Below are 14,669 nucleotides of genomic sequence, written 5' to 3'. Positions count from 1 at the left end.
AGGGCCATAGTCATAAGAGATGCCCAGTGAATAAATAATTATTGTAACACTGAATTCTAAGGCCCAGCATAGTATGTGTAAAAATGTGCTCAGGATAAGATTTGGCATGAGACAATGAGTTTTTACAGAGACAAGAAGATTGTCATTGCGTTTCTTGTTTTACTACCATTTATTTCAATGTCTTTTTCTCCTAGTCAATTTCTCTTTCTTCTTAAAAACTTTTAGCCTTAGAAAAATTCAGCAGCCATATTTTACAACTACCAATATAATAAATCCCTTAAAATAACTATGAATTATTTATGATTTTTCCATGAATATTCTGATTTATAATCTGCAAGAACTTCTAGTTCCTTGATTACTTTTTGTGTTTAAATGTTAACAGGTAGGCACATTGCAGAATTCCTTAATTCATTTATAAAATTTTTATTGAGGACTTGCTGCAAACCAAACACTAGCCTGGGGGAGATAGTAGAGAATAAAACAAAGTCCTGTCTTGATTGACTTGTATTTTAGATCATCTTGGTAGATTTCTGACAATTAAACTCAGTAATTTTGTATGCACTTTTTAACAACTTTAGCGAAAACCGAATATGTTTTCCTCTGATACTCATTGGCAGCTAAAATCAGATATATGAAGACAGCTTTGGCATATCCTTCAGTGTTAATTTGTCAATTTGTTATATTCTGCTATAGAGATCCAGTCTTGTTAGATGAATATATCAAGTTTTGTTTTTGAAAACATTTCATAATCAAATTTTCACCAAGTATTAGGCTATAAAAATTTTGCAGTTATTTCAAAACTTGAACTATCTATCAGAATACTCAGTTTAAGAATTCACATATTTAATGTTAATTTTTCCTAGTGATTTGTAGAACACATTTCCAGGAAATTTACTCATTTTTGGTGGATCCTTAAAAGTAGACTCCAGATAGGCTTTCCAAAATGCTCTTAATCTGAGGTTGGGGAGTGGAAGAATATTTTTTTTCATCCTGTACTACTAGTAAACCTCTCAGAGTTTATTTAGATCCTGGAATGATTTACTCCATCCCTTCTAAGAAAGATATTGCGAGTAGCCTAAACAACTAAAGTATCTCGGAAGAAAAGTGTTGGCTGATTGCCGGCACTACATAGTCCAACAGTGCTTTGTTAGGTGGTGTGATGTAGTAGGTGTTTCCTTCTTTAAGAGATAGCTTTCTTGGATGTTGAGTCATGATCATGTTGGTGGCAGGAAGGATGTGGAAAAAAAAGCTTTGCCATCTCGCTTTGTTATATTGGCCACTTCATTATCTTATTTATTCCAGTATAGTGGTGATTACAAAGTTTTAAGTGCTTTTTGCTAGTGCGTGCTTTACCTTTAAATGATATTATACATTTGTTATCCTACTTTTTTGCTTGGAAAGGTGTATCTGAGCAGCTTTAGCATTTGCCACATTTACTCCTGGAAAACATTTTAGAATTTTAATAGATAATTTTCAAAGAATAATGCTTATGACCTTGCATGCTAAAATGGATATAAAATTTTCTAAAAATGTTCATAACCTGTAGTTTCTGAACATTTTTACCTAAAGCTTTTGAATGTAAATTATAAAATAAATGCATATTTATCTTAAAAAATTAAGCAACATGAATGTGTAAAATAAAAACTGAGAGTTCCTGTCTCAAATGTCCCCATTCCTCAATCCCATTCCCCAGGGGTAACTGCATGTGTTTTGTTTCATGTGTTATATTTCAGGGGTGTGTGTGTGTGTGTGTGTGTGTGTGTGTGTGTGTGTGTGTGTACATTTTTAAAAATGAAACTTGTAGTGCGTAAGTAAAATTACATAAAAATGCAACTTCAGTATTATTCATGTGTCTACTTATCTAGCATAAGGTAAGCACTCAGTTATTATTAACTGCATTGAATTCCAGTGTCTGTTTTATTTTTGTAGCTTGCTTTCTGCATTCAGAACCTGTAGACTCATTTCATTTTAGGTTTTGTAGGTTTTTTTTAAAGGCAGTTTGGTGGATTTTGAATCATCTGAGGCAATTTTATATGCCTTTCATGACATTTGTGTCTTAAAAATGCAGCTACATCCTGTATAGAGAGGGTGACCATATAATTTATTGCCTAAACTGGGATACTTGAGCGTGAAGGAGGCTGCTAATAATAATTTTGCTGAGACAACCAAGCATACACTGACTGTCCCAGGCAAACTAAAATATATGGTCATCCTATTTACAGACCTAAGGTTTTTGTTTGTTTTGGTAGTAACTTCTTCATATGGGTTTGCTGAATAAATTGGGAGTGTCTGGGAAAGACAAGCTGTCAGTGATTTAAATAGAGGAAAATGGTACCAATTCCAAACCTTTATTGTTTAGTTGTTTAAGTAACCAAATAACTTTATGGAGTTAGTATTTGTGTTTTGTTCTATAAGTCAAAGGGTGTATTAGTGTCAGATGAGGGTGTCATGAAGAGTAAGAAATTGTGTTAAGGGTTATTATTGAAGTTCATGCATTTTAGCTGTACCTGATTCCAGTTTGTAAAGCAGCTCATTTCTGTCAGAACTATATATGAGCAATTCAGATTTGTTTCATGTTATTTATTTTTTATCAGAAACTGAACATTACACATAAATCTTTCTTTGTAAATTTAAAGATAAAAGCAGTTCTGGTTTTTCAAAGCACTAACGTATGTTCAAAAATTAGATTCTTTTATGAAAAAAAAACTTTATTTATGTTGTTTGATTCTTTGTTACCAAGGTAATAATTAAGTACAATTTACCTTTTGTGGTTCAGTCATAATACCCAGGGCTTTCCTGAACATCTCAAATTGGAATATTTTTCCTGGTCTGTATTCCATACTGTGTTTTACCACTTGTTTTGTCTGTTATTCATTCCTTTTTAAATTACCATTCTCTATTATCTTCTTGGGAGTTCATCAACTTATAGCTTGTTTTTAAAACGGATGTTGAATACAATTTAACTTATGCTTATAGCCTTTACTTGATTGTAGATCTCTGTGAAAATTGCCTGTATGTTATAGTATTATCTAGTTTTTCATTTGTTTTGTTTTTATTCCGTCAGTACTCATTGAGGGCCTTCTATACATAAGGACCTGGAGATATAGTGGTGAATCCTGGTTATCTAAGGCTCCAAATTACGAAGGGGAAGTAGAACACCTACCACTCTGTTACTTTACATGTATTACTCATTTCATCTCTCCAGTAACCTTGAGTAGTTTATTATTATACTCATGGATGAGAAAATGGAGGTGGAAAAAGTAATTTGGCTACATCACACAGGTAATTCATTAGAAAGTTGCAGATTCAGGATTTAAAACTATATGAGTCCTTAAAGCTTGTGCTCGTTTCCACTATGTCAAGGGCCTTCAGGCAGTTTTTAGATTACATTTTAGTGCCCTTCTGTCATTAATTCCTTTTAAACATCATTGTGATTTAATACAAAAGTATAATGGATTTGGTTAGAGGACTAGGTTGATATCCCTATTGAAAAAAAAAATTCAGCTGGATGATTTGGATAAGCACTTATAAAATAGGTTTAATATCTGTCTACCTTACTATATTACAATGATCAAATGAGAAAGCTTGGAAAGTGTCTAGTAGAGTACTTAATACTCTGAAAAATTTAGTATACATTGTGCATCCATGGTGTTAGAGCTGCTTACTTAGCACTACAGAAAAAGACCGTATTTTTTAGGACATTCTTGGGGTACCTAGCAGTTGGTAAGGTAGGTACAGCTACCATGTTGACAATAGAGAACCTAATTTGAAGGCTTAGATTATCAAGACATTGGCTTAAATGGAAAATAACTTCTCTAAGATACAGTGAAAGGAAAGGTTTAATACTAGGCTCAATTTTATGGATATTTTTGAATTGATAGTCTTCACTACAAATAAATTGATAGTTGAATATTCCTTAGGATTAAAAGAGGTGAAATTCTTAACCCCAGAACTTCCCTGTTCTTCTAAGTCCTGTTCTTCTCTTAGCAGAAATGGATAAACCACAGGGACAATAGGGATTGTAAATGTTTCCAAATTTTCAGTAATCCAAGGAAATCACAAATTAGTGTGCCTCACATAAAATCATGGTATAATTAATATTTCTGGTCTCTTTAATATACTTTTTTTCATCGTCAAACCCACTTTTGGTAGGGAGACAAAATGTCATTTCTCTAAAAACTTAATTTGCTAACTTAAATTTCTAAGGAACAGAAAAGCCATTATGTTTGGCATAGTCTCTTTTTTTTTTTTTAATTTGCCACTTGCTGCTCATGTACCTACTTTTCCTCTGTGTAGTTACAGATTTTTCTCTTATTATTCCTTTACTTGATTATTGATGTTAGACTCACAGCATGGTAACTTTCTATTCTCTCTTTTCCTTACTTTTATGGAAGATCAGTACCACACTTGCTTTTTTCCAGTCTTCTGGTATCTCTCCAGTTCTTGAATTTTCAAAAATAATTGTAAGTGATTGAATTGTAAGTATGCTCTATACTTCTTTCTTTGGATGAAAGCTTATCTGTGATGCATGTCATCTCAAATTGCTAATTGTGAACATAAACTTTCCAATATTCTCATATTTTAATCAAAATGACATTCCTGCTAAGTTTTCATTACTTTTCTTATAGGGTGTTTGTTTTGCTAATTTTAAAAAAAAGTCTACTTTTGTCCAGATTCATGCCATTTATTTTTCATTAGGAGGCTTGTTCTTTGTTTTTCCTTTGTTAAGTTTTTAAGCCGTTGTTTTATTTTACAATTCTACTACTGATAACTTACCTGTTTTTCTTGTTATTCTGAATTTTCTATGAGACTAAGAATAATTTACTTCTAATATATTCTCTTTTTCTCTTTTTACAACATATTTTATTATATAAGATTTTGCCCTATAAGAGAAAGTACTGCATATAGGACACTTAATCCTTTAAGTTTTCACTGTGAAATAAAATTAGATATGAAAATAATTAGTCATTTGTGAATTTCTTTTTACAACGTTGTTACTCAGCCTTCCTGTTCTACCTTATTCTCGGTTCCTCAGGTCACCCATAGGTTTCTTAATTTCCGGATTCTGGACTCAAGAACTTCACCTTTATCTCCACTGTTCATTATTCTTCCTCTGTCAGCAGGAATTCCTTTAAAAGCTCCTACTCTGCCTCGGGAATTGACTCTCGTATTGTTTTACTAAGGAAGTGTCTCTCCAAAGCAACTATAATTTATATGTACTTCAGACAGTTTCAAGGACTTCTCTTGCAGTACTCCTTTTAATGGGGGTAAAACATGCAGTTATGTGTATGTGTAAAGTATAAATAGTGTTTAATGTCCTAACTAAAATAATTAAAAATTGATTTTGCTGACATTTGTTAGATTTTAAGTTCCTTCTGAAAAAAGTAGTGTTGTTTAATTTAAGAATTAGAAAGGTAGTAGGAAGTACCAACATATAATTTTGAGGCAGTTTGATATTCTTCTACAAGTCTAGGTACATTATTTTAGAAACTCCCCTTAAATTGGTCCAGATGTATATGTTTCTCTTTCTCTCTCTGTTAAACTGGATACATAGATCCTGGATGATATAGAAGTATGTGTTATTCTTCTTGACTGTATATATCTACTTTAGGTTTTGCTTCTTTCTCTCTTTCCCTTCTTCCCTCCCTCCCTCCCTTCCTTCCATCCTTCCTTCTCTCTCTCCCTCTCTCTCTCCCTCCCTTCCTTCCTTCCTCCTTTCCTGTCATCTTTCCTTCCCTTTTTTCTTCCCTTCCCCTTCCCCTTCCTTGCCCTTCCCTTCCCTCTTTTCCCCCTCCTTCTCCCCCCTCCCTCCCTCCCTCCCTCCCTCCCTCCCTTCCTCCCTTCCTCCCTTCCTTCCTTCTTTCCTTCTTTCCTTCCTTCCTTCTTTTCGATGGGGTCTTACCCTGTGCCCAGGCTACAGTAGCTTTATTAATAAAGTGTTTTTGAAAACCAGAGACTATTTTTTTTTAGCATACTCGCCACAGAAGTGGTTTTTCTTTACATAGATTTCTAAATTTTATGATTAGATTGAAGTTTAATTTCTATTGAGATTCTTCTAATTTAATTTCTTGTTATATCATAGACCATTTTGTCTTTATTTCTCTATAACTGTTGTGTATAATTTAAACTTTAAATGAATTCATACAGGAATCGTCTAATTAGAGCTGTGGCTCACATCAGTGTAATAAACCAAAGAGCAGCAACCTCTTTGGTCCTGAGTGCCAATAATGTGACAATCCCTTCAGTTACTACTGAAGGACCTGGACAAAAGAGAAGGAAAGACAACATGGAGAAAAGACTTGAGGGAGTAGAGAATAGGAGAAAGAGAACAGAAAGGCAAGAGAAATCTCGGGGAAAAGAGGTCATGAGGAAGACCCATGTTGTGGCATCAACAATTTCCAGTCACTGTAGCCAGTGCCATGTGTGTTCATTTAACACTGAGCTGGCCCTGATGGGTATAGTGATTAATGAATGGCATAGTTCCTGCCCTTGTGGAGTTTTAGTCCTTCAGAGAAGTCACTCAGGTATTTAATTATGATAAAATGTGATAAATGTTAGATAGAGCAAATACAGAGTACTAGAATGTTTATCTACTTGACTCCCAACTTGTTCTCAAAAGCTACTGTAAGAAGTATGAAGTCACACTCTTGTCTGAAAGGATCTGCCCTATTCTCAGTTCTTTTCAAAGACAGACCACCCTCAATATGGTAAAGGACTATATTCTTAGTCCTGTTTAAAACTTGGCCAGGCACAGTGGCCCACACTTTGTAATCTCAGCACTTTTTAGGACACTGAGGTGGGAGGATTGCTTGAGCTCAGGAGTTTTTATTTTATTTTGCAAAAAAGTAAAATAAAAATTTATCTGGACTTGGTGGCACATGCCTGTAGTCCCAGCTACTGTGGAGGCTGAGGTGGGAGGATTCCTTGAGCTCAGGAGGTTTAGGCTGCAGTGAGCCCTGATTGCACCACTGCACTCCAGCCTGGGTGACAGAGCAAGACCCTGTCTTACAAAATAAATAAAAATAAAACTGCATTAAAAAGGATTAATATGAATAAATGTTATTGCTTAGTGTTGTAAATGTTGAATAGAAAGAGGAACAGTTAATACTTCAGGAGAATTTTTATGAAATAATCTACATTAGGAAGTAATGGGTTTCTCATCTCATGAGATACTTAAGAAAAGACTAGATGACTTTCAAAGATGTTATGAAAAGAACTTCTGCGAATGGGAGGTTGAATTAGGTGACTGATGCTATAAGTCACAATATAAAGTCATACTTGTGTTTTCTTCTAGAGTATTAGTTTTACTAGATTTGAGAAAACACTTGTTAACTACTTGTTCGTGTTGTTGATGAATTTTATATGATATTTTATTGGTTGCAGATGGGGCACTGTATACATAGATTTTCCTTTTAAGTACATGAAAAATTTGTGCATTACTATGCAAGGATGATTGGGCCAGTTCTGGGACTGTCATTATAAACCTCTGGTTATACATTACCTAAAGAAAAATGGGTTGATGAGTAGATCTTTGGCTTGGACCTTGTGAAGTGTGAAGTTTAGGGTTAAAAGAAGGTTGTAGAAGACTATCTAGAGGCAAGTCTAAGGAGAGAGTCAAGGTGAGGTTTATATGATTCTACGAACATCAAAAGGTTGTTTCTGAAGAATTGATTTAGGTAGGGTTCAGATAGCAGTAATTTAAATCTGTTTCTATTCAGTCACTGGACAATTTTTAATCTAATCGGTTATTTGTTAAAAAAGGATGTTTTAGTTAGATTTTTACAATATTCTAAATGGATTCAGAAGAGTGAAAATACTTAAATATCACTTTTCCCCTCTTGTTTAGATGCTTTTTTATTCATTTATGAATATGCCATTAACCTTTTAAAATATTTACTAAAAACGATGTATTTAGCTGATTTTAGCTGTGTCTTCATAGTTTAATTATTGATAATCATGTTACATTGCTGTGTGAAACAAAACAAAACCAAAAAACCAGCCAAACAGTCCTGATTTTTCTGTGGCACAGTAACATGGAAATAAATTACTCCTTTCTTTGATAGGGCAGTACTCTAATATCTATGAAATATGATGTATTTATCCATTTCTATATCTTTTATCACCAAACTGTATATTTTAAATGTCTCTAACAGGAACTTCTTTGGGTTATCTTTAAAAATGAAGATGTGTAAACACAGTTTTATAAATATATCTGGATTTTGTATACATTGTTTATTAAGATTTTTTTTTTTTCTTCAACTTTGTTTTTGTACATGTCATCTCATTGGGAAGGGGCTTTGTAATACTCATTGTCAAACAGTTTCTTGACACGTATGTAAAAAAAAAGTAGATATATTTATCACCTTTGAATTTGAAAAAGAAAACAAATTATGAGATAAGTTGATTTTTCCCGTGGTCTTAATAGGACTTAGATTTTTATTTAAATTCTATTTTTTCTTTGGTTCCGAATTTTTGAATTTTAGTTTGGGGAGAGCAACAGAAGTACTATAATAGTAGTAATTGATAGTGTCACTAGTTGCTGTCTTTAGTAGAGGTAGTAGCGGCTGTACTAATAATAGGAGGAGGAGGATGTCCGTATTTGGCAGGTAAGAAAACCGAGGTTTAGACAGCCACAATATTGTGTTAGTGAATGCACTGGAATTAGAAACCAGATTTGCCAGCCCATTGCTGTTTCTATAATACCATAACATCTCAATTTGGTGTTTTGAGATAATGGTTGTAAAAGTGCTTTAATGATAAGGTATACAAAGATCAGGTGTTGCTGTAATATAAAATAAACTTTGGCTTCAGTTTACTAAAATGAGAATGTGAAAATAATCAGCATGCTTTGGGCAAAGGCAGGGAGGAGATGACGAGTGGAAGTCAAGTGTGAGATGGATATGTTGATCAAGTATATTTTACCCATTTAGTGCAGAGTATTGTGGTTGGGTTGGGATTTTTACGGTAGCGGTTCCTAACCCTCAGTCCCCTGCTTAACAGTATGATGACTGGGCATGAAAATGTGGCATGGTGGTTGTCATATTGTCTCCAACTGTTTTGTGTTTTACACCCGGGATTGATGTATTTTTTAGTCAGAGATGATTAAGAACTCAGAGGTTTCTTTTGGCTAAAGTTAAAACATAAGAATCCAATGCTCTTGGAGCTTAAACTCTTTAAGTATGCAAAAAGTAGGACATGCAAATGATACACTTTTAGACTGAGAAATAAGTAGGCCTTCTAAATAAATAAACATCTATACCCTGTCTAAGTGAACTGTTCACACCAAGGGTGAAAGGGAGTAGGAAACTTGACTAGGAGAGGTGTTGTTTCTTTCACTTAGAGAGGGGCCACTTCTTAGAAGAGGAGAAAATTTAGAGGTTCGTTCTTTAGTAGGGGAGGAGGGAGGAAAACTTCAGAGATCATGGGGTGAGTTGAGGAATGGGAGAACCAAACAGTGAGAATATAAGTTAACATTTAGGGAAGGGAGGAATGAAGTGAACGAAAAGGGGGAAAATAGGACGTAACATAGGAGGGTTTTGTTTATGTTCCTTTGTTAAATTACTGTGGTTCTGGTGGTGATTGGGAGCCAATTACAGGGTTTGGGGGAGATAAGAAAGTGATTCTGGAGAGAAGAGTAAATCCAATTTGAGCAGCAGCAAGTGTAATTGATGAGAAGGGAAGCAGTGTTCCAAGTTAATGAGGAAGGTTGATGTACCGCTATTTAAATAGACCTAACACTTAAATAGACCCATTATTTGTGTCAAAGTAGAACTGTATTTTAAAACTTGAAATGTCTTCATGTATGAAGGAAGAAGTATTTTGTGTACTATTAAACATTGCTTGGGTTCTGGTAGATTCATTGCAAATTCTCTCTTTCTCTAGGGTTTGGATTCAGGATTTGTTCCTAGTGTCCAAGATTTTGATAAGAAACTTACAGAAGCTGACGCTTACCTACAAATCTTGATTGAACAATTAAAGGTATGGCATTAATTTGTATATTAAATTTATATAAATAGAAAATGTTACTGAGCTTGATTTTTTAGTAAAAACAGTTACTTGATGTTAATTTACAGCCCTCGTGTGGTTCTTCAGCAGTTTTTAAAGCAGACATGATAGGTGACTTATTCAAAGGTCTTTGTCTCTAATTATATTAGTAAATAGCATATTTACATAATGCTTTTTTGGTCATTAAGAAAAAGGTAAATATGTAGGCATAATTAGAAAAAAAATAATTCTAGATTTGGTTCATATTCTGTTTAAAATTTCCACGAAACTGTGTTTTAGTGGCTCAATTTCTTTTTTTGTTTGTTTTTTGAGATGGAGTCTCTTTCTGTCACCCAGGCTGAAATGTAGTGGCATGATCTCGGCTCACTGCAACCTCCGCCTCCCGGGTTCAAGCAATTCTTCTGCCTCAACCTCCTGAGTATCTGGGATTACAGGTGCCTGCCACCACGCCTGGCTAATTTTTATATTTTTAATAGAGACAGGGTTTCACCATATTGGCCAGGCTGGTCTCGAACTCCTGACCTCATGATCCGCCTGCCTCGGTCTCCCAAAGTGCTGGGATTACAGGCGTGAGTCACCATGCCCTGCCTAGCAGCTCAATTTCTAATGCTTTTTTAATTTGAGGGAGATGGAATATGGGGAAGTGATTTTTCTACCTCCTTTATCATTACTGAAATGAATTGTCTCCTTCAGTTCCTACTTAAAATTAATTAAAAGCAGAGGTGCTAGGAAAAGGACTGTTGATAAACTTCGAAAACAAAGCGGAAAAAACTTCAAGTTTGAATTGATAGTTCAATTTCTTAAAAGTCGTCTGTTTTCTTTTGTTTATAATTCTTCCAGAGTGATTGATCTTGACCAGTTAAAATGATTTCATATGATAGAATTTGATACAGTAGAATTTGACTTCGATTGAGTGCCTTGAAAAAAAATACATGTTGTCTTGAAAATAACATATAAATCATCCCTGGAGGAAATGTGTTTAAGAACTAATGTTTGCTTTTCTGTGTTTAGTAAATGTACACGGTGTAGTAAAGTGACTTGATACTATAACCATTTTTAAAAATCTTGTAGCTCTTTGATGACAAGCTTCAAAACTGCAAAGAAGATGAACAGAGAAAGGTAACTTCCATAACCATGATTTTGACGTTAAAAATTGTAAATTCCACAGCCTTTTGGAGAAGACTAAGTACCTTAGTGTGTTTTTACTTATTATAATAATATTATTGACCTACTATAGTATTACTGCCATATGGACCTCAAGGGCACTTTTCTGATGAATTTCTGTTATGATTTCTTAAGTAAACAAAAGGATAATGTACAGAGTTGTGGGAGTTGTTTTGTTTTGTTTCATTTTGAGACAGAGTCTTGCTCTGTTGCCCAGGCTGGAGTGCAGTGGCACGATCTCAGCTCGTTGCAGCATCCACCTTCTGGGTTAAAACGATTCTCCTGTCTCATCCTCCCAAGTAGTTGGGATTACAGGCATGCGCCACACCTGGCCAATTTTTTTATTTTTAGTAGAGACGGGGTTTCACCATGTTGGCCAGGCTGGTTTCAAACTCCTGACCTCAGGTGATCCACCCACCTCGGCCTCTCAAAGTGCTGTGATTACAGGTGTGAGCCACCACACCCAACCTAGAGCTTTAATATAATACCTTTTCTGTATTATATTCCTAGGAGTAAGTTATTTCCTTTTCCTGTATCATATGTTGAAGGTAGAAAGTTATTATATTTACATATGGTCACTTCAGATACCAATAAACTAACCAGCAAGAATATTCAGAATAAATAAAAAGCCATATATGAAGAAACAAATCATGTTTTAATTATGGGTTTAATTATGGTTCTTTATTGTCCCCCACTTGCATTTCTGACAGCCACCTTGTAGTTTGCATATTGTCTTTTTTCTAATTAACATTTTTCCCCTCCTTGGCTATATTTCTTTTTTTGCTTTTCTGTTGACTATATAGCCTTGCATTTGGCTCTTTTATACCTGTTAATAGTAACTCATGTTCTAACTCACCTTTCATTCTTAGTTTTGGGATTTAGTTCCATGTCATTTTAAAACAACTTAGGAAAGATAAATGTGATTTCAAAATAAGTGAAATTCGTAGAAAAACCAAAACTTGTTTTCAGGTAAGGAATAAGAATTTTTTTGTTGTTGTTGTTGTTTGTTTTGTTTTGAGACGGAGTCTTGCTCTGTCACCCAGACTGGAGTGCAGTGGCACGACCTCGGCTCACTGCAAGCTCTGCCTCCCAGGTTCACGCCATTCTGCTGCCTCAGCCTCCTGAGTATCTGGGACTACAGGTGCCCGCCAGCACGCCCGGCTAATTTTTTGTATTTTTAGTAGAGATGGGGTTTTACCATGTTGGCCAGGATGGTTCTCGATCTCCTGACTTCATGATCCTCCCTCCTCGGCCTCCCAAAATGCTGGGATTACTGGCTCGAGCCACCATGCTCAACCAGGAATAAGAATGTTTTATATTATTCTTACAAACCTTAAATTGAATCACATGAATTTTATTAAAGAGGGTATATAATTCATAAAATGTCTGGAATTTTTATACAAATAATTGATTTAGATAAAAAACAAAATATAACAAAAAGTACTCCCTTTCCAACTTGTTTGTACTCACTTAGAATGAGTACATTTTGGTAAAATTCTTTAAATGACTAGCCAGTAAAAAGCAACTGTGCTTCTTTGTCCTTCTGATTATTTCTGTTTAAACTTACTATTTTTCACAGAAAATTGAAACTCTCAAAGAGACAACAAATGTAAGTTATATATTTGATACACTCTGACTTTGCATTAGAAAATGTTTTAAAATGTTATTTCTATTTTAAGCTGCCACTATTGATGACAGCAATTGAAATGTTAGTTTTTATGAATTTATAAAGGGGTGCTTAAGCATTGATTATTTTCTAAAGGAATTTAAAATAATGCTAATAGAATAAGCTCCTTAATTGAAATTGACTTCATGTACCATTTACCTGTTTCTGGTCTTGTCTGAAACCTTGGATAAAACGTGTCATCCATGCACAATGGATATATTATTTCATATTTTTTAAAAATTAATTTCTTTGATTCTTAAGACAGGGTTTTACTATGTTGTCCGGGTCTCAACTCCTGGGCTTAAACGATCCTCCTGCCTCAGCCTTCAAAAGTGGCGGGATTGGCCGGGCATGGTGGCTCACGCCTGTAATCCCAGCACTTTGGGAGGCCGAGGTGGATGGATCACCGGAAGTCGGGAGTTCCAGACCAGCCTGACCAACATGGAGAAACCCCCCGTCTCTACTAAAAATACAAAATTCGCTGGACGTGGTGGCTTATGACTGTAATCCCAGCTACTCTGGAGGCTGAGACAGGAGAATTGCTTGAACCTGGGAGCCAGAGGTTGCGGTGAGTTGAGATCGCACCATTGCACTTCAGCCTGGTCAAAAAGAGCGAAACTCTGTCTCAAAAAAAAAAAAAAAAAAAAAAAAGGTGGTGGGATTGTAGGCATGAGCGACTGCAACTGGCTTCTTTCTTATTAAAATATATTGTAATTCAAGTTTTCTGATAGAGTGGACTTCTGACATTATATAATGGGCTACTAATGAGATGTGTAGCTTGCTCAAAATTTTAAAACAGGCAAAATAATAATTTGATTCACCAGTGTTTTGACAGGATCCTTTATTCTTCATACTTCCATCAAAGTCTTTTTTTTTTTTTTTTTTTTTTTTTAAAGAAACAGGGGTCTTGCTGTGTCATCCAGGCTGAAGTACAATGGTGCAGTCATAGCTCACTGCAGCTTCGAACTCTTGGGCTCAGACAGTCCTTCTGCTTCAGCCTAGGGCTGTAGGCACATGCCACCACGCACGGTTGATTTTTATTTTAATTTTTTGTAGAGATGGGATTTTGCTATGTTGCCCAGGCTGGTCTCCTAGCCTCAAGCGATCCTCCTTCCTTGGCCTGCCAAAGCAGTGGGATTACAGGTGTGAATCACCATACCCAGCCCATCAACTTCTTAGGTAGATTTCTTAGGGTTGCTGCTGTTGATGTAAGAATCTGGAAGTTAATCAGATTCGTATGTCTTTCTGTTTGAAGTGTTGAAAAACCATTTGGAGCCAGGCACGGTGGCATGTGCATGTAGTGCCAGCTACTCGGGAGGCTGAGGCAGTGGGATCGCTTGAGCCCATGAGTTTGAGGCTGTAGTGTGCGATAATCATGCTTGTGAATAGCCACTGCTATCAGGCCTGATCAGCATAGTGAGACCTTGTCTCTTAAAAAAGAAAAAAGAAAAAAATATATATTATTTGGTATAAATTAACAATTTGTGGCATTTGTTAAAATTCATAGAACTGCTAATGAATACCTTCATTTGACATTATCAGCACACTAGAACCCACTAGATCCAAAGAGGATATTTCTCGTGTTGTATAGACTTAAACACTATACATTTGAACTGATTTTTATATTTTAAGCTTTAATATTATATATCCATTTTATTTGAGCCAAGATCCTAAAATCAGTGTTTTGTTTTTATAGAGCATGGTAGAATCAATTAAACACTGCATTGTGTTGCTGCAGATTGCCAAAGTAAGTAAATTTTACTTTCAATTACCTTTATGTATGGAGTTCAAAAATTAAAAAGACATTTTTCTTTAATAGTGAAAAAACTCAGAT

The 14,669-nt window shown here is 35.1% G+C and overlaps 1 protein-coding gene across 49 annotated transcripts in view; it reads left to right on the top strand.

Moving 5' to 3' along the window:
* Positions 1-14,669, top strand: part of OSBPL9 (oxysterol binding protein like 9) — a 167,436-nt gene that overhangs the window by 112,987 nt on the left and 39,780 nt on the right. For 14 of the 49 annotated variants that reach the window (XM_015139705.3, XM_015139695.3, XM_077957311.1 and 11 more), the window contains 4 exons: positions 9,883-9,978; positions 11,077-11,124; positions 12,749-12,778; positions 14,532-14,582. In XM_015139705.3, coding sequence (XP_014995191.1) covers positions 9,883-9,978; positions 11,077-11,124; positions 12,749-12,778; positions 14,532-14,582 — 225 coding nt within the window. Of the gene's footprint in view, positions 1-4,394; positions 4,464-9,882; positions 9,979-11,076; positions 11,161-12,748; positions 12,779-14,531; positions 14,583-14,669 lie in introns of all 49 variants that reach the window. The other 35 variants (XM_015139680.3, XM_015139689.3, XM_077957441.1 and 32 more) reach the window with 5 other exon arrangements.

Source organism: Macaca mulatta, chromosome 1 (assembly GCF_049350105.2).
Source record: "Macaca mulatta isolate MMU2019108-1 chromosome 1, T2T-MMU8v2.0, whole genome shotgun sequence".
NCBI classification, from domain to species: domain Eukaryota; kingdom Metazoa; phylum Chordata; class Mammalia; order Primates; family Cercopithecidae; genus Macaca; species Macaca mulatta.
This window is presented reverse-complemented; position numbering and strand designations above follow the sequence as displayed.